At 39.2% G+C, this 19,966-nt stretch overlaps 1 protein-coding gene across 4 annotated transcripts in view; it reads right to left on the bottom strand.

Annotated features, from left to right (window-relative positions):
- The window catches only part of arhgef10la (Rho guanine nucleotide exchange factor (GEF) 10-like a), a 288,915-nt gene that overhangs the window by 221,704 nt on the left and 47,245 nt on the right, over nucleotides 1-19,966 (bottom strand). For 3 of the 4 annotated variants that reach the window (XM_049471703.1, XM_049471702.1, XM_049471704.1), the window contains exons 6-8: nucleotides 19,752-19,879; nucleotides 12,440-12,523; nucleotides 6,133-6,241 (exon numbers count right to left, since the gene is read on the bottom strand). In XM_049471703.1, coding sequence (XP_049327660.1) covers nucleotides 6,133-6,241; nucleotides 12,440-12,523; nucleotides 19,752-19,879 — 321 coding nt within the window. The remainder of the gene's footprint in view (nucleotides 1-6,132; nucleotides 6,242-12,439; nucleotides 12,524-19,751; nucleotides 19,880-19,966) is intronic. The other variant, XM_022682351.2, reaches the window with a different exon arrangement.

The following is a 19,966-nucleotide window of genomic DNA, read 5'->3' as shown; positions in this document are numbered from 1 at the left end:
GTTTTGGCAAGCGGCGCGGTTAATGACTGGAATAGTAATGCCGTCAGCAGGACTCAAAACATTTAACATTTAGCGTTCGGCCTTTCCGGCTGCTATCAATACCTGCAATGACAATTAGTGACCTTTCCCCCTCGACTTAATCGTAAGAGGGGTTTTAAAACGAGGGTGTAATATGCGGCTGCGTGGGGAGTCTGCCGGGCTCCATTACCGGATGCTAATCTCTCGGCATTGTGCTGCAGAGGTTCGTGGGGTGCCAATCCAGTCATTCAAATTTTTCTTTTCCTTTCTCGCGCACATCAAACACCTGCCTCGCCTTCTCCGTTCTGCCCGTCCTCAGCCCGGCGTGACACATTCTCAACCATTTCATCCCAAATATCTCACAATATCACCAAGCTCACTCCTGCACAATCGCTCAGCCTGAAAGAGAACGAACTAGAAAAGCAGCTGAACACGCTTTTATGTTGTGGCTTTCTAATTCTAAGATAAAACAAAACACTGGCTTTTATTCTGGTTGAGAACAAAGCAACAGATAGAGCAACAGAAGAGCATTTGTACTGGCTTGCTTCTGTCATACACATTAGACATTTTGAGGTCCTGGTTGCGTTATTATCTTATTTCATTATCAAGCTTGTTTTAGAGTAAAGGTTCCCCAAATACTAATATAATAACATAACATATTTTATCAAAACAAATCATAAAAACAGCCATGCTTTTGTAACATGTGCAGCATGTGGTTTTGCATTGTCTGGATAAAAGAAAATACAGGCACGTCCCCGGAAAAGAGGTCGTCATTAAGAAAGCATGTGTTCCTTTAGGATGTAAGAATCTGCTTTTGTTAATATACAGAAAATACCTCACAAAAGTTCTGAGAGGAACCTGCCCTGTTAAACTGCTATAAGATCTTGAGCAACACTTTTTTTCAGCTCCTCAAAGAGTTCTCTGCCATGAGGTGCCATGTTAAACTTCCAGTGACCAGTAGGAGAGCATGTGAACACCAAATTTAACACACCTTCTTCCAATTCACACTTGACATCTTGTAACACAAACAAGTCACATGATACTGTACATCCATTCCATCCATTAATTTCAGACCACTTTCCAAAAATGTGGAACAGTAGGAAGCATTTACCACTATAATATTTACAAAATTCTCCACACATTCTCTATTGAAGACAGGTCAGGACTGCAGGCAGGTCAGTCCAGTACCTATACCCTTGTCTTCCAGCATAGGCATGCTTTTGTCATGTGCAGCATGTGGTTTACCACTGTCTTTGTTGTCATTTTGAAGACAGCAAATGCTGCTCTAAGATCTAAGAATCTAATAACGTTTTGCATTTATGCTACTACATCAGTGTACAACAATTCTCTGCTAACAAGCTTCATAGGTATAGAGATGCAGATTTCAGATTTCATCAAAACCAATCACCAATTGGTTTTAGATTAAACATTTCTGAGATGAAATGTTGGCTTTTGGGTTTTCACTGTAAGCCATAATCATAAACATCAAAAGAAATAAATGCATAAACTACATCACTCTTACAGAGCGCTCCATTTTACATGCATGTTGAGAAGCTTATTGCTATCTTACACCATGTCATTTTTCACTGTCTATTTTTCATGCCTTCTGCCTTTACTGTTTAAATAACAACACTGCTTCAGAATATTTCTGCGCTGATGGGCATGGTGGTCTTAAAATGAATTGTGTTCAGGTAAATTTCTGGTGTATTGCTATCTTGGCAATGGAAAACACAGATGCACCACTGACTGAACACAACCTAGAAAGATATCAACAGTCAGACGTTAATTGCTATCCTGGCACTAAATTGTCAACACAGACATAACTCCAACATTGCGTCCACCCCCGCGGAAGCGTTGGACACATCCAGGTAGCCACGGAATTGAAATAGCAACCAACCTAGGTCAGAGCACATCTGGCTCTTAAAGGGAATGGCATGTATTATGCTGATTTTTTTTTTTTTTTTGCATGTTATGTCAAACACACCCATGATTAACTAAGAGAATTAGTACACGCCTTTTGCGCATTTCGAGTCGCGCAAGGCATACTTTTCCTGAGGTTATAATAGCGAAGACATGCGAACACACCCATAATCAAGCTGCACAGTGCACGGTTGAAGGCTAAACTAAAAACCACTAAAAGAGAGAGCATTGTGTGGATTAAATTACTGAAATTAATTAACTTAAGCTAAAAAAAGACATATTCCTGGTGCACATGTGACACTGTTGGTCAAGAAATGTTAAATACCCTCACAATTTCAATAAAGATAACTTTTCACAACCTATGCAGGTGTGGCTGTTCCCAAGTTATCCCCTTGAAAAGATGCTTAAAACTGTACTAAAAAGGCTGAGTGAGGTTTTTCACACTCAAAACTCTTTTACAAAATGGCCCTCGATACAAATAAAACACTTTTTATAACATTTATTTGCAGCTTACATTTGTAAGAGTGTATAAACTGTCAAGCAATCAGTAAGCTGTGCAGGTGCTGCTTTTTGCAGCTTTAAAAAAAGGGTTTAAAATCAATAAAAGGCAGCTAAACACCACAGCTCTCTTTGTTTGTTGTTGCTTTACTCAGGATTCATGCTGTTGCATGTTGTATAAGCAGTAAGAGATAGATTGTTTTGCTAGGAAGCCCAGTTTAAGGGAATTACAATAATCAATTCTATTTGTAGCAAATGCATACAGAAGATTCTGTGCTTTACTGTGGAACAGAATAAGTCTAAATCTAGCAATGTTTCACAAAATGATAAAAAGCTTCTTTAGAGACCAACAATCCTTTCGAGTCAACAGTCAAGAGGCTTTTATTGTCATTCCATCTGAGTAGAAGTACACAGTGCAATGACATTATATTCCTCCAGAATCAACATGGTGCAACATGGAACAAATAGTAGAATATAGACAACAGCGTGATATGATGCAATATAGGTCATACATGACCACAACAGTGTAGAGAATATATAGTTCTTAGTAGTATACAGAGTTAGTAACAATTATTGCTAATCGGGATATGGACAGTTTCACTCTCTGTGTGTTGAACAGCCTGATGATATAAGGGAAGAAGCTGTTGCAGAGTCTAGTGGTGGAGGCACAGACGCTCCGGTATCTTCTGCCAGACCCCATCAGAGTGAAGAGTCCGTGTGAGGGATGGGTGGGGTCACCCACGGTGCTGGTGGCTTTGCGGATGCAGCATGTAGTGTAGATGTCGGTGATGGAGGATAGAGAGACTCTGATGATTTTCTCGGCTGTCCTCACTATCCGCTGTAGGGTCTTGCAGTCTGAAGTGTTGCAGTTCCCAAACCAGACGGGGTGCTTTCAATAGTCCCTCTGTAGAACATGGTGAGGATGGGAGGTGGAATATGTGCTTTCCTCAGTCTCCACAGGAAGTAGTGGCTCTTCTAGGCTTTTTCGGTTATACAGCTGGTGTTGAGAGACCAGGTGAGGTTCTCTGCAAAGTAAACACTGAGGAAGTTGGTGTTCTTCACAATTTGCACAGCAGAGCATTTGATGTTCAGCATGGTTACCTGGTGCTCTCCTCTCCTCTCTCGTCTCTCATGAAAGACTTGTCATATCATTGTGTCATCAGCAAGCTGGATGTTGTGGTTTGAACTGTACTTTAAACAGCAGTGGAGTGAGCATACAGCCCTGGGGGCACTGGTGCTCAGTATGGTTGTGCTGGAGGTGTTGTTACTGATCCTGTGGTCTCTCAGTCAGGAAATCCAGGACTCAGTTGCAGAGGGAGGAGTTCAGTACCAGTAAACTCAGTTTATCTAATCAGATGCTGAGGGATGATTGTGTTGAATGCTGAACTGAAGTTGAAGAATAGCATTTGAACCAAACAATCTCAGACATGGAAACTGGAGAATTACTTAAAATGATACCAATTTCAGGATTTACAGGCCATAGGAAGCATTAAACACAAAAGTTCAAAAGTTCATGGGTTCAAGTTTTCTTGTTAACATACCGTATTTTTCGGACTATAAGGCGCACCGTATTATAAGACGCACTATCAAAGAACGCCTATTTTCTGCTATTTTTCCATACATAGGGCGCATCGCATTATAAGGCGCGTTAAGTGACACTAGAAAGGGTGCCTATATCAAAGTGAACAGGGGTGGCGCCATGTTTCCCTTCCCCCACCGGGGGTGGTCGCTTGCCGGTGGAGCGTCTCCGTATACAAATCTAGCTCTTTCAAAGTCAAACGAGTGCTGGATATTAATCTACACAGATTCCTCTCCTGAAAACTGTTTATTTGGGTGAGTAACGTGCTTCAGTTTATTTACAGTAAGCTTAGATTTCCAGATGTCCACTAAGGCTTGCTGCACCAGCGTTAGCATAGCTATCCGCTAGCACGCTAGCTAGTCACCTAAACTAGTAAAGTTAACCCAAACTTAAACGACAGCGTTACACTGAGTAATCCTGCGTGTTCTGGTAAGACAGTGAGATATTAGCTAGCGATTCGTCCCCCGTAGCTTGTTTTAACACGGTAAACAAGCAGATTACAGGCTGATAAAACTCACCTCTGAGAGAGTTAGCGCTTAGCATCTAGCTAATGCTAGCCAGGCAAAGCAGCACAGACTTACAGGCCGATAACTCACCTCTGAACGGTGAACACTTAGCGATTAGCATCTAACTCTAATAATACTGCTCCAGCAGTATTAAAAGTGCTAAATTTAGAAAATACTGATCTCTGAACAGTGAAAAAGCTAGCTAGCTAAGCGGTTAGCATCTAGCTAATGCTATTGCTGCTCCAGCCTCGGAGCGGCACGGCTCTGCACGGAGTGTGTGTTTATTGCTCCTTACACCTGACGGGTAAAATTTAGATAATACTGATCTCTGAACAGTGAATAAGCTAGCTAATGCTATTTGCTGCTCCAGCCTCGGAGCTGCACGGCTCTGGACTCTGTATAGCACTGAAACTCTGTATAACGCTGCACGGAGTGTGTGTTTACTGCTCCTTACAACCTGACGAGTAAAATTTAGATAATACTGATCTCAGTGAATAAGCTAGCTAGCTTAGCGGTTAGCATCTAGCTAATGCTATTGCTGCTCAGCCTCGGAGCTGCACGGCTCTGGACTCTGTATAGCACTGAAACTCTCTATAACGCTGCACGGAGTGTGTGTTTACTGCTCCTTACAACCTGACGAGTAAAATCCATACAAAAGGCGCACCGTATTATAAGACGCACTGTCAATTTTTGTGAAAATTAAACGTTTTTAAGCGCGCCTTATAGTCCGAAAAATACGGTAATATACACCAATACACACCAACAAGTCATAGAAAATCATTATGTAAATTGATCATAAGGCCTCCTAACAAGTACAAGCAACATTTAAATGGGGACAATAGGCCGTCATGCTACAGAACAGTTTTTATACACAGAATTAGAACAGTTAGGGCAGATCACGCAATTTCCAAAGGATCAGAATTGGGGTTGAAAGCACACGTGCACATATTTCCTTTTTTCCCAAAAAAAAGTTATTGGCAAACATATGCAGTTACACTAGCATTTATTTCCTCCATTAAAACTATGTTTAACTCAGTAACTCAGCAGCTAAGTAACTCATTAAAATATTCTAATTTTAAAAGCTTTAAAACTAGCCTGAGATATTTTAATACAGTACAAAAGTCTAAGTCTAACTGTAGTCTGCCAAGCATAAACCATACTAAACTATTATTACATTCTCCCTCCCAACAATAAAGGGAAATGGCAGAATAAAAAAAGGAATAATGATCTTGTTTATGAATAATCACAGATTTTTTGTTTTGTGACATTTTTTAAATTTGTTTATTTAAGAAAAGATGCATATTTACAGTAAATTGAAATCATATATATGGCTATTTAATACTTGTTTAGTTTGTGTTAAAAATTGGCTGTTTTGATACAGTTGTTTCAATAATAATTCAAATGTAATACTAGGATGTGTTTTTTCTTTTTTTTTACTGCATTGCCAAAGTATAAGATTATGCTAACAATGTGATAACATGGACTAACTTGTTAAATTAACAAAACTAAAGAATCCTCAAACTCCAGACACCAAAAACAGGCCTTACCTGTCCAATAATATTTGATTCTTCACCAAGCTACTTCATTAAAAAAGGACTCTCGATTACCTACCTGACTGGTCCTTCTTCTGCAGAAAGGAGACTCTCCTCATGACGGCTATTTTGGTCTTCTCCAGCCCATCTTTGGTCCCACTTCGCGCTGCTCGCATCAACTGATGGACCTGTGGCAGGAGCAGGAGTGGACAAGAGATCAGAGACTGACCGCAAGTTACCCGCAGTGAAAAAAAATCCTCCAATCAGAAACATGCGTAAGAACAAAAACAGGAAATTGGATTTGGTTGGATCTGAACGTGCCAGTCGTACACAGAAGCAAGCGATGCAAGGCTTGTGATAGATAAAGACGACTGTCTTCAGATCCACAAACCCCACCCTCAGCTGAGCCAAATCTCACAGCCGAAAAGCAGGGCAATAATCGAGACCAACTGGCGAAGTGTCAGATGTGATGGGAAACAGACTCCAGCGGATTCATTTATAAGTATCTCTTCAAAACTAACCCATAAACACACAGAAGCGTCAGTAGATTAGAGCAGGCAGAGAAGAGAAAGTCAGTGAAGATGGCAGTAAAGAAGAGTGAAAGTGACTTTGGGGACCGTCAACAGACATGTGACAACAAGTCTATGACCTTCAGACCTTTAACTGCCATCACACAGCAGATTGCTGCTATTCAACCCATATAAACCTTTCAGCAACTCTTCCTCCTTTACTGTAGGAGTCCTGCAAATTCATACCTAAACAACATTATGGAAAAAGGTTAGAGACTTTATTTTGCTGCTAGCCATTGATGTTTTCTGGTCTGGCGTATTGTCTTTTATTTAAAAAAATATGTGATATTTACAGGTGTTAAAAGTTTTAAAAGATTAGTTTTTTGACCAAACATGCCTTGATTGTCAATACATCAATATATTTAGTATGAGCGGTAAATTGTGTAAACTGTGTACATTGTTGCTGTAATACTGCTAAAAATCTGTCACATTTTAATTATCAGGTTATCGTACAATATACACTATATTGCTAAAAGTATCCGTTCGCCTGCATTGTGTTTGGTGCTGTAAGGCGGAGCTGGACGGAGCTGCTCGGCCATAAAAAACACATTCCATGAGTCTCTCTAAACTTGATCTAATCTGAAGCTACATGAAGTTTGGAGGTGTGTAGTGATGAACTCTGAAGCTACATGGAGTTTGCATCCTATCATGGTATCACAGTGCTGGAGTTCACTGAGCTCCTGAGAGAGACCCATTCTTTCACTAATGTTTGTAGAAGCAGTCTGCAAGACTAGCTGCTTGGTTTTATACACATGTGGCCATGGAAGAGACTGGAACTGGAGATCTATGCTAATATCACCCTGGCTTACCGAAACACTCTGCGGCATAAGCTGCTAACCGTTAGCAGTTAGCCGCTAATGCTAATGCTCCAGCCTTAGTGGAAATCAGTAAATCTAAGCTTACTATACATAAATCGATCACTTTTCTCCCCTAAATAAACAGTTTGCAGGAGAGAAATCTGTGTAGATTAATTTCCAGCGCTTGTTTGACTTGTCTGACATGTTTTTTTTAAGAATTACATTTTTGTTTACTAAACTTAGTTTTACAGGATTGCTGAATTTACAAGGAAAACATGGCAACACCCCCTTTCCAACTACTAGTTACTAGTGTTGCATGAAATGCACCTTATCATCCAGTTGAGCCACATGTATGAAAATAGAAAAAAAATACATGTTTATTGATAGTGCGCTTCATAAGTTCACTTTATTTTATAATCAATGTCATTTAAGGGGGGGGGAGAGAAAAAGAAAGAAAGAAAAAAACAAACAAAGAAAAAAAGAAAGTGACTAAAAAGAGACAAAACTCAGAATAAACATTATAATTAAAGGAGTTTAGGAAAAGCCTGATAGTGAGTATGAGGATATTCCATTACTAAAGTGGTATGAGCATTTAACATTCCTCAAACCACACTGTCACATGTGTACCAGGAATACATCATAACAGGCTAATATTAACACCCAGTGAACAGTGCTAGAATTTTGTCCATACGAACAAAGAAGTGGACCGGCAAAAATCACATCCATATTTAATGCAGGAGACCCTAACCACACATATCCCACAGCTTTGTGCAGCATTCTTTAGCTTCCATGGGACATGGCAAAAGTCATGGGACACAATACCAATTCCTGTTTCATCACGTTAGAGAGTATTTGCCAATGGATGCATTGACCCAGTCATTCCTCTGGGGCCCAGTTCCCACTTTTTCAATTGTATAGGGTATATGATATGGACAAACAAGGCGATCCAAATATAATTTAAGCTGCTCAAAGTTTCTGCACTCATTTTTTTCCCAGACTACAAAGTAGTTTGATTTATGTATTCACTGTGGACCTCCACCTCGCTCTGCCTCCAGCCTGGTTATGTAACGTGAGCACAGCCTGCGTGTGAAGAGCTCCCTCTGTTCCTGCATGCAGGTAATGCAATTCGAGTCTGCTGTTATCTAACTGAAATTACAGAGAAGACTGTGCAAGATCTGATAGATCACCAAATTAGCTAAATTAGATAAACAGCACTAAAAGCTCTTAGCTTTGAGAGAAAGGTGAATAGCATGCATGCATTCGTTTTTTAGCTCTACAGAAATCTACAGGTGTTTCTATTTATTCTTCCGCCATTGAGAATATGAGTCAACACTGTGGAGCTGATCAAGTTGGTCTGACTGAGCAAAGCAAACAGACAGAAAATGTGAACATTTGATCAAATCAAACTGCTGAAGCTGCTGCTGTTCACGGAACAATAGACTGAATACACCACAGTATATACCTCAACATCATCAAACGTGCTAGGGATCACTTACATGGATGGAAGGAAACAGACATGAATCAGTGCTTTTAAATTTCCAAGGTGTAGAAAAATCTTTGTTGTGAAGCTCATTTAAAAATGAGCTGAAATAAAGGTGAAACAGTGTTCGGAATGGTTCACTCATTACATCCTTTAGTATTTAATATGTATCATTTGATATACAGTAAAGTGATTGGAATGGATAAACAACAAACCATCTTTCTTTGTGCCACACTTTTAGAAAGTTTGACATCATAGAACTGCGTTATGGTATACAACAAATTCTAGCGTAGATCGCCTGTACACTACATTTTGCAATGCATTACGTGTGTTTGATAGTGAGCTACATAGGCAATGAAAGCTAATTTATTAAGAAAGTTAAGAAAAGCTAAGTTAAGTAAACAAAACTTTAATTCTTATTTTAAGTCAAACGAGTTTTGGATGTTAATCTACGCAGATTTATCTCCTGAAAACTGTTTATTTGGATGAGTATAGTGCTTCCAGATACTTACAGTAAGCTTACATTTCCAAATTTCCACTAAGGCAGGGTACAGCAGCATTAGCATTAGCATTAGCAGCTAATCGCTAGCTCTAGCCACGGTTAGCACTAGTAAATGCCGCTCGACAGCGTTACACTGAGGACACTGAGTGCACACGGAGTGTTCTGGTAAGCCAGGGAGATAATATGTAGTGGTTCGTCCCACGTAGCTTGTTTTAACACGGCTACAGTCCTATAAACTCCTCTGAACGGTGAAAGTGGCTAATGCTAATGCTAATGCTGCTCCAGCAGTGCTAGCCGGGGTTATCAGCAGGCTTGAAAATGATAATAGTCACCTCTGAAGGGCGAAAGAGCTAGCGCTTAGTAAGGTAAGTGGCTAATGATAATACTGCTCCAGTCTTGGTACAGGAGAACTAAACTGAAACTCTTGTATAATGCTGTACTTCTTGTATAATACTCCTTACAACCTGACAGGTAAAATATATATATAAGGTGCACTGGATTATAAGGCTCACTGAAGATTTTTGGGTGCGCCTAAAGGAAACGGTATCGACCTGGGAGACTTGCTTGTGGGGTCTCCTGCACTGAATGTGGGTGTGATTTCTGCTAGAGTTGCTTGTCTGGTTGTATGGCAAATTCCAGTCGGACACTTCCAAAACATCAGGGTCTTATGGGGTCTTTCTGGTAACAAGTGACCTGGTGACGGGGTCACACTACATAATGGTGTGCTTTAATTGTACATCTTTCAGTAGTTGTGGCTTTCACACTACATGACTGACGCAGGGTCGGTAAAAAACATGTTTTGTCGAAAAATAAAACACATGCAAGAACTAGCAATGACATGCAGAAGACACATTGGTTGGACACGTGGTTTTCTTTCAACACAAACCTATTGGCTGTTGTAAGTCGCTGCCCTTGGCTCAGTCACTGACTGGTCTAGATGATAAACCTGCTAGAGACTGGGCGACTGAGTGCTGAGTGACTGCCGAGTGATTGTGGATTTGTCTCAGAGCAGAGGTTTTAATCAGCAATCCACAAAAAACAGTGAGTGACTTAAACCGCTAACAACATGAAGGCTCCCTGATGCGATTCACAGAAGCCTCACCTTGCAACATACAGGACTTAAAGGGTCTGCTTCTAATAACTTGGTGCCATAAACTACAGGACACTTTCAGTCTTGTAGAATCCATATCCATATCAGCTGTCACAACTAGGACATACTCAATACTATACAGGTGGTGTTAATGCTATGGCTGGTTTGTGTATGATGTTTACAGCGTGTCTTAGACCTGCACAGTGTTTTAGTTACACATTTACAGGTGTTTCTACTTATCGTTACACTGTGAAAACTCAACGCTGCAGGTCTGAAAGGATGTGGAGGTGATCAAAAATGCTCTAAGAGTGAAAAAAGCAAAGAGCCAGAAATGAAAACATTTGATCAAATCAAACTGCTGAAGCTGCTGCTGTTCACATTACAATGGACTGAACACACCAGAGTCTAGACCTCAAAATCATTGAATGTGCTTGGGATCATTTGGAGGAGGAGAAAAACAAAGAGAACAAAAAATGCATCAATGCTTTTAAATTTTGGAGGTGTGGAGAAATCTCCCAGCAGGTTTCTGCAAAAAAAAACTAAAAAAGCGAGTCTACCTGAATAAACGAAAAATTGAAAACTGGAATAAAAGGTACAGCACAGACTGAATAATAAAAAAACCATTAAATTCCATTCAAATCCAGAGTACAAATTTACAAACACAACTTAACACAAGTTTCTGAATATGCACAGTAAATGTTTATGTTAACCATGTCCAGTAGCAGCTCAGAGGATGGACATCACACAGTGGAAACATGTACTGTGGTCAGATGAATTAGTATTTGAGGTCTTTTCTTGGAAAAAAATAAGCATTATCATGAAGCATGGGGTTGTATTAGTACACTTTTGCTGCAGCATTAATACAGAAATGAACATTATGTTCTTAGTGCAGAATATGCTGCCTTTATGACAAGATAATTTCCATGGAGCTTCTCACATTTGTCAAGAAGGCAATGCAAAGACACATGCTGCACACATTACAAAGACATGGCTGTGGAATAAGAGGGTATGGGGCCTGGACTGGCCTGCCTACAGTCCTGACCTTTCCCCAATTCGAGACTGTTCGGAGGAAGAAAAAAGGCGTGGAGCTACTTTGAGCCTGGATATCGGTGGAAAAAGTGATTTATGGGGGCAGAAATATGCCCCGAAACGCCATTGTACGCCGTATCTCAGAAAGCTGTAGGAGAGCAGAGGTGTGCTATTCAACAAAGGTAAGTACTTTTATCATGTTTTACTACAACAAAAGTCAATTTTACACCAGAGTTTTCCTTTGAGACATGTTTGCAGTAAGGACGGTACAAAACAGAACCTAGCATAATAAAATATATTAGTGTTTAGATGAAGAAAATTTATTTATTTTTTTTTATCATATTTATTTTATAACATAACAGTGTATATGATGTAAATATACAATTGTCTCTGACTCTCACACACTTCCATGCAACATCAGAGTTATTAAAAATGTTTTTATTGACTTTTACTTACTGTAGATCCAACTAACCAATTATTATATAAGTTGCTAGTAATTTTAATCGATTTAATTAATTAGTTCCTGCAGCCCTACTTTGGTTAATAACTCCTGCAATCAAATAAAGCTTAAAGTAAATGTAAGAAATCGTTTTTTTGGTTGTATATTAACAAATAAAAAATGAAGTTGACCAGACAAAACATTAATTGTCCAATTCATAAAAATTAACCTTTCTGCCCTTAAAATAAAAAGAGTGGTGTTACAGACTTGCACAGTACTGTAGTTATATGTACATAACTATTCTGATACGATTGTTAAAGTCTACAGCACATACATGTTTAATTGGTTAGAAGACATCTACCTAGTGTATATCTCGAATTATTTAATTATATACCCCATAACTTACGGAAAACAATAAAACATTGACTATGGTAGAAGTTTCTAAATATTTGAACAGTAGTCTTAGTAAGTGTGTTATACCTGGTGTTTTCCCCCCAGTCTCAGGGCTATCTCCCTCTTGGTCCTGGCACAGCGTTCCTTCAGCCGGCGTACATCAGGGGACAGCTACAGGCATCACAGCAGCAGCAGCAGCAGCAGCAGCAGCAGCAGCAGCAGGAGTGCAGGGGTTAAAGGGGAACCACAGACACCAGGGGGCGAATATGATGAGGGAAGGAGAAGGGGAAAGACGGATGAGGGAAGATGAACCCCAAAAAGCACATAATGCAGAGCAATTAGGCAGGATGGCAAGGATATAGCTTTAGGCAACATTAAAATTGCAAAACTGGAGGGTCGAAGTGGCAAAAAATCCATTTTATTCATAAATGGCACCCAAATGTGATTTTTGATGGTAGCAATAATGAATGCAAATCGATTTGGGCCACTTTAACTTAAAGCATTTGCTTCCAGATTAGCTACAAATACTAAATAGGCAAGGAGATCTCCTCGGCAAGCCCATTCTCCAACTAAAAAATAAATGAAAAAGCTGTTTCCACCCAAAAACAAGATTCAGTAAATAAGTAAATAAATAAAATAGAAAATAAATACATTTTTTAAAGAAAACAAATATTCTTTATGTCGTTCATATAACTTTTTTACCTTACATATTAGAAAAGCAGAAAAAAATGATATGACAAGATTAAAGTGTTTACTCTGCCTCATTAGCTGGGATGCTTCCAATACTATGTGCATTTTAAATTTCATTTTCCCAATGCAGTGAGTGAGGCAGTTAAATCTGTGTTAAGTACACGGACGCACAAAAAAAGAAATGCAGGGTCTGGAAGTGCTAAACACTGATACAAGCACTTTTTAATTTGGGGGTAGCACTGAGTACTACTGCTGAGGTGCATTTATGAATAGAATTACATGACCGAGGTACATTTCTGACTAGAATAACATTGCTGAGGTACATTTGTGATTATAACATTATTGCTGAGGTAAATTTCTGTTTAATAAAATTGCTGACGTAAATGCTTGATTAGAAAAGCACTGTTATGGTAAATCTATTATTAGAAGTGCACAACTGAGGTAAATGTCTAATTAGAATAGCACTGCTTGGGTAAATCTGATATGAATTGCACTACTGAGGTAAATGCCTGATTAAAATAGCTCTGTTGTGGTAAATATGTTGTGCTTTATTGGTATGTCTGCTGAGATATTTAAAATACTCCCAAGGGCAAAACGTACATGATCAGAAATCACACTGAAATTAAATGATAACTTTAGATTAAAGCAAAGCTTTCCAATCCGGATCCAGGTTCAAACACAGCTGGCTATTAAAATTCAGATTCTCCCGGAGGGCCTTTATTACCTGGCTGAGGTGTGTTAGATTAGGCATGAGGAGCTTACAGTTTCCCTCTGGTCAAATGGGTTTTTGAGAGGGTCTGAGAGGTTGCCAGTAGAAACTTTCCTAAAACCTGGACTGCAGCAGATGGTGGCAGGGACTGCCCGAGGGCACGTGCAGAGGGAAAGTTTCAGAATGCAATTCTTTCACAAATTGTTCCTTTAGGACACAGGTTCACACTGCAAATGCCTGGCTCACACTACAGGATCTTAAGACGTGGGAGACCTCACACACGTATTATTCACAGACCTTTTCTTCGTTGGTCATTAGACCACACACTACCCCACCATCAGTGCTGGGTAAAGTTTTAAGATTATAAACATCCAGACCAATGATCCTGTAGTGGGTGGGGTCTATAGTCAAATCTGAAGTCCATTCATCTTCTACCAGAGCAGTCTCTCCACCCCAATCAGGAATCGTGAATATGAAACATTTTTTAAAGAAGAAATCTGGTGTGAAATGGATAGAGTGGTGAAATATTGTTAGATAGCCCACCTCCGTTCACCCCCAACATCCTGAAATGTAGAACTTTTAGACGATGCTTCATATAGGCTCACAATGCTAGCAATAGGGGCATAGTGTTGGCCATGCAAAGAAATGGCTATTTTTACACCATCAACAAGCTGAAAGTAGCTCCGCACTTCATTGGTAGAATTCAGAAGGCCTAATATTTAAAAAGAGGCACTGAGAGCTTTGAAAGTGCACATGTATTTTTTTTTTTTTTTTTTTTTTCATTTTCTCCCCAATTTACACGGTCAATTACCCAACCCACTCATTAGGACTCCCCCTATCACTAGTGATGCCCCAACACACCAGGAGAGTGAAGACTAACACATGCTTCCTCCGATACATGTGAAGTCAGCCACCGCTTCTTTTCGAGCTGCTGCTGATGCAGCATTTCCAAGCAGCCAGTGCGCTTGGAGGAAAACGCAGTGACTCGGTTCCGGTACATCAGCTCACAGATGCCCTGTGCTCTGGACATCACCCTGTAGTGATGTGGCGCACTGTGCACAGATAGTTTATTAACAACACTGTTTATACACACAGTACCTTCAGGTAGTTCTCCAGGCATCACCATCTTGAAATTAAGTGACGATAGGTTGAATGACGAGAAGGAATGAATAGGTAGGATAGAGAAACAGACTGCTGGAATTCATGCATTTACACTATGCCTCTATCAGTAGTTTTGCAAGCCTGTTAAGAGCTAAAAGTACTGTATTTTGGAGCAAAGGTGGGCTATTTGACAAAGGTTTGCACCCCAAATCCATTTTCACATCAGAGTTTTCCTTCAACACCTTTTTTATATTTATGGTTGATGATCAGGGTGGAGCGACTGCTCTGGCAGAAGATCAGAGGACTAAAGATTGGACTATAGACTCCGCCCACTACAGGATTATCTGGGAAGATCATTTTTTTCAATCAACCTGAATTTAGAAAACTTTTCAATTGTCCTGTAGAGTGTGCCAGGCAAAGCAAAAACACTGGAATCCAAAAATGAGGCCTGTAACGAGAATGATGCTTTCCTCATAAGCATAAGTAGTAGTAGCGTGCAGTACTGGCCTGGATCAGAAGATGATTTACAACAGAGCTCCTGCTCTCACTCTAATTCAAATCCCAGCAAAGCATCCACGGATTCTTCAAGCTAAAGCTGTGCTCAAGCAAGCAAGCCCAGATACTCTGCTGCTTCAGGAAAGCCAATTACAAGCATGCGTTCCAGTGTTTCGCTGAGAAAACTGATGAAGTTCTACAAGGTTTAGTGTGGAGATGGAGGAGTGTTACAAGCAGCTTGTAGGACTGAGTAAAAGTCGACATCTAATCCTGATCTGATATGTTCCAGGGTAGACTAGGAATTACAGCTACTGTGTAGCTCAGAACAGATGAAACCTGCCATTAAAACTGTTCAGAAAATAGAATACAGACAATCATTGATTTACAAAATAAAAAAATCTCTCTGATATGGTCACCATCTACGAATCGAACATTTACTAAGAGCTGAGCATGCTCACCGATGTCCGTTGATTCATCAAATCATGAGGAAAATCTCTCACTAGATTAGACTTTTTCTAAAACACGTCTTCAATGTCTGCAGGCATGTCATTGATTTGTCCTTCAACTGTACAGGACGACAGTGGAACCATTGCAATTACCTTTGTTGCTTGTGGGATGAGAATTTTGTTGACAATTGCTGTGCATGCTGGCAATATGACCCTCTCAGTAATCGTGTGTGATTTCTTAGCCTAGCTACTATCTCAGCGCCTGAATAGCTAGCCTGCAGAGCTTCCTCTGACACTTTTTCACACTTTCATAATCATTTGCTCTTGTTGGTCATGTTGATTTTTCAAACGAATAAAATATTTTACACCTTTGCTGGCTAGCGATGAGTGGTTTGTTGTCAGGTGTGTTTTGAGCTTCCTTAAAAAACATTGTTTGCTTTTACAATTACATACCACATACCAGACTCAAAGAGTGAGGGCATAATGGATCACCAGTGAAGACAAAGCCATACCACAAGTGTGAATCGGACTATATGGCGCACTATTAATGAAAGACTATTTTCTGGTCTATTTTTAAACATAAGACGCACTGGATTATAAGACCATTAAGTGACACTAGTAAGGATGCCTACATCGAAGTGGGCAAGGGTAATGCCATTTTTGTGGAAGCTGGTGGAATGGCCTAATTAAACAAAACTGTAAGTCTTACAATAAAAAAAAAAGATATATATATATGTGTCCAAGCTTTTTCACAAGACAGTATTCTTACGACTAATAAACTCAAAGAAGTTTGAGCAAATTCTTTCCTCGGGATCACTCAGGTATTAAACTGAGGTGTGTAATATTTACTGGCCGAATGCCTAAAAGGTTGGAAGAAGGTGAGGGTGGCAGTGGGCAATTGGTTTCTCAGGGATGTCTGCCTGGGCAAAGTGCTTTCCATGGCAGCCTGACCTCAGGAGCACATAGGGGCAGCTAATGGGGTTGCATAGTGAATTCAAACATTCAGCTCAGGCCAAGCAGTGAGAGAAAGGTTGGCATATGGTATACTGAAGGGAGCAGCTGTACGGAAACGTAGGCAAACACTGCCCCCCAGTGGTTCACAAGACACATAGAAGTACACACTGAACCAACAGATTTTATCCAAAACGTACTTCATATGCTCTCTCTCTTGTGGGACAGTCTGTATAATGTTATAATGTGACATTATGATTTTTTAATGCAGATTCCTCTTAATTTTTAATCGGCATCTTGTTTTCGAGCAGATACTGTACCAAAATAAAAGAATCATATCTGTAGTGCAAATTTGGTAAATTGCTACTGACAATTACACTGATAAGCTAAAAAGTCATGGTATAAGAGGTAGTATTCTGTCCCATGACTTTTGGCATGTTCCATCATATAAACTAAATAACACTGCACTGATTTAAGGGGATGTGTATGTGGAATCCTGCATTAAATGTGGATGTGACTTCCACATTCTGTCTCTTCGCAGGGACAATTTTAGCCAGACACCACCCCATTACCATAGGTGACTAGATGTAGGTGATATAACAATATTTTTTCATGATAAATTTTCTATCTCAACAATTTGCTGCCTTACAAAGCATACTGAGAATACAATCAGTGCCAAAAGAACAATTACCAAACTGTACGTTGCATTACAGAGCAGGCCTTTCACGATAATTACATTATCAACTTATCGTACAATAAATGGACATGACCTCAATAATATTTGATAATAGTAGTATTATCTATTTATATTTATTTTATTTATTATATATTATATATTATATATGTTTGTTTTACATATATAACACCAAACAGCAATTTAGCAAGTCATGCTAAGTGACTAATAATGCTTCAATGACTGTGACTCCATATGCACAGTGTGAACTACAGTAGGTGAAGAACAAATTATACATTTTCTAAACTATGATTAACGTTTAAAAGAGTATATTTGCTTTGCTATGCTATAAAATTATTATTGTGTAAGTGGCATTTAATGGTCTTAAAATTACAATAATATCATTTATCGCAATAATTTCTGGGACAATAAATCATCCACAGAAATTATCATCTTGACAGGCCTGCTACAGAGAATGAAAGACATCTTGTGTAACTGGACGATGTAAAACAAAAAGGTAATATATGAGAGTATTATATTTGTCAAATGTCAAAATACTGTGATAATGTGTATCATATCATGGCGATATTATATTTTTATCGTCCAGTTCTGTCAGAGCATGATTACCTACACCATGGGTGATGGCTTTTATACTGTCAACATTTAATGTATGGATGAAATAATAAAAAAAAAATATATATATATATATCATAATAGAGATTTTGATCATATCATCTAGCTCTAATTCACATCCACTGCACTGAAACCTCAATGCAAAAAAAAAAGCTCTTAACTGGTAAGAATGGATATACACTATAAACATATCACCACCCCAACTCATCTCCAACTCCCTAACTCATCCCATTCAAAAGTATTGGATGAAGCCTTATTCTAGAGTTCCACTGTTCACTGTTCACAACTTAATGTGGGGGAATTTAGACCCCTCTAGCCCATTCTAGTCCTAGCATTAGGCATGGTGCCACGTGTGTACCTCTGCACCTCTGTGTCAGCAATAGATACAACTTAAAGTAGCTAAATCCTTTCATTAGGGGAGGTAACCGCAAACATTTGGTGATATGATACATGTAAAATTCATAGGCCCTCAAGTTTTCGGTCCCTCAGTTCAGATCCCTTAAAAACAATCAAACTATGGGATTCAATGTATTGACCTAATATTGATCTAACGATTGTTGGATTATTTAGAAGACTACACATAACCACAGAAACTAATCTGGGGCATTTAAAGCAGGTTACACTGCTTGCACCGATAAATCCGTCTGTGGAAGCATTATAATCAGTGTCAAGATAGCAGTCCTGCATAGATCATCTTCATACTAGACTACATTCATCTGCTATGTTCTTGCTGGAGTGTGGGAGGTGTGATTTGTGCAGGTGTGATGGATCACAGTATAAACCAATAGGGAGTCAGAATGGTATATGTTTATATTTCTCTAAATCCAATCACAATCAGATTTACTCTATCTAAATGGAGAGATTTATCTGGATAGGGGTTTTATTGAATGATGAGAAGTAGGAATAAAAACAAGCTGAAATGAACTAAAACGTAAAGATTAGAAAGTTCAGATAATTGAGTGAAGTAGAAATAAAAAAATAAAAAAAAACATAATCCAGTAAAGTATAGATAACCAACGTTTATACTTAAGTAAAGTTATGTAAAAGTATTTGTACTTCCTTACTTGACACCTCTATCAGTTTCCCTACCATTTCTGAATCCTACACTCTGGTGCACTATTTTAACAGGGCAATGCCTATCCACATACTGCTGCCATCTCATAAGCTAGCTATAAAAACACAAATACTAGACCAAAGTGTGGGATGATATTGGACTATCTATCAATACTCCTACACCCCTACCACAATATCTGAAGAAACTGTGTGAGAAAACTTAAATATTAGAGCTGCATGGGTTTGATTATTTGATTATCCCCATGAGAAACCTCTACAATTCCATACCGAAACATCTGGCTTGCTGCGTTACACATTACTTCTGCAACATTATGTTGCCATAATGATTTGAACTGGAATGACGTTCCATGTTTAATCCAAGCAGTCTGCATATCAAGGTGCTTGGTTTTATACACCTGCGCCCATGGATGTGATTGGAACCTGAGTTCAATTATGTATAGTGAATCTGTATAGATGAATAAATATGACCATATCAGTCTAAATATTTAATCACTTATTGTTTCTGGTAACCTCTATCTTCCCTCCATATAGCACCACAATCCAAAACTTCCTTCTGGGTGCAACTAGTCTTCTGAAGATGAGTGTATTATGCATATAAGGTAAAAAAAAAAAACAACAAACACACACCTTGCTGTGGGTGGGCACTTTCTCAGAATCAGACTGCTCATCATAACTCTCAAACTCGCTGGAGCTCCAGCCGCTGTGGGGTCCCTGGGGGCTCTCGTCTCTCTGCACGTCCTCATAGATCATGTCACCTGACACACACACACATAAACATATTAAAATATGCATGAATTTGCAGCTACTGAACGCATACAGGTCATATCACACACAAACACACA

This window comes from Astyanax mexicanus, chromosome 24 (genome assembly GCF_023375975.1).
Source record: "Astyanax mexicanus isolate ESR-SI-001 chromosome 24, AstMex3_surface, whole genome shotgun sequence".
NCBI classification, from domain to species: Eukaryota; Metazoa; Chordata; class Actinopteri; order Characiformes; family Acestrorhamphidae; genus Astyanax; species Astyanax mexicanus.
The sequence above is the reverse complement of the archived record's forward strand: the minus strand, read 5'-3'. Positions and strand labels throughout refer to the sequence as shown.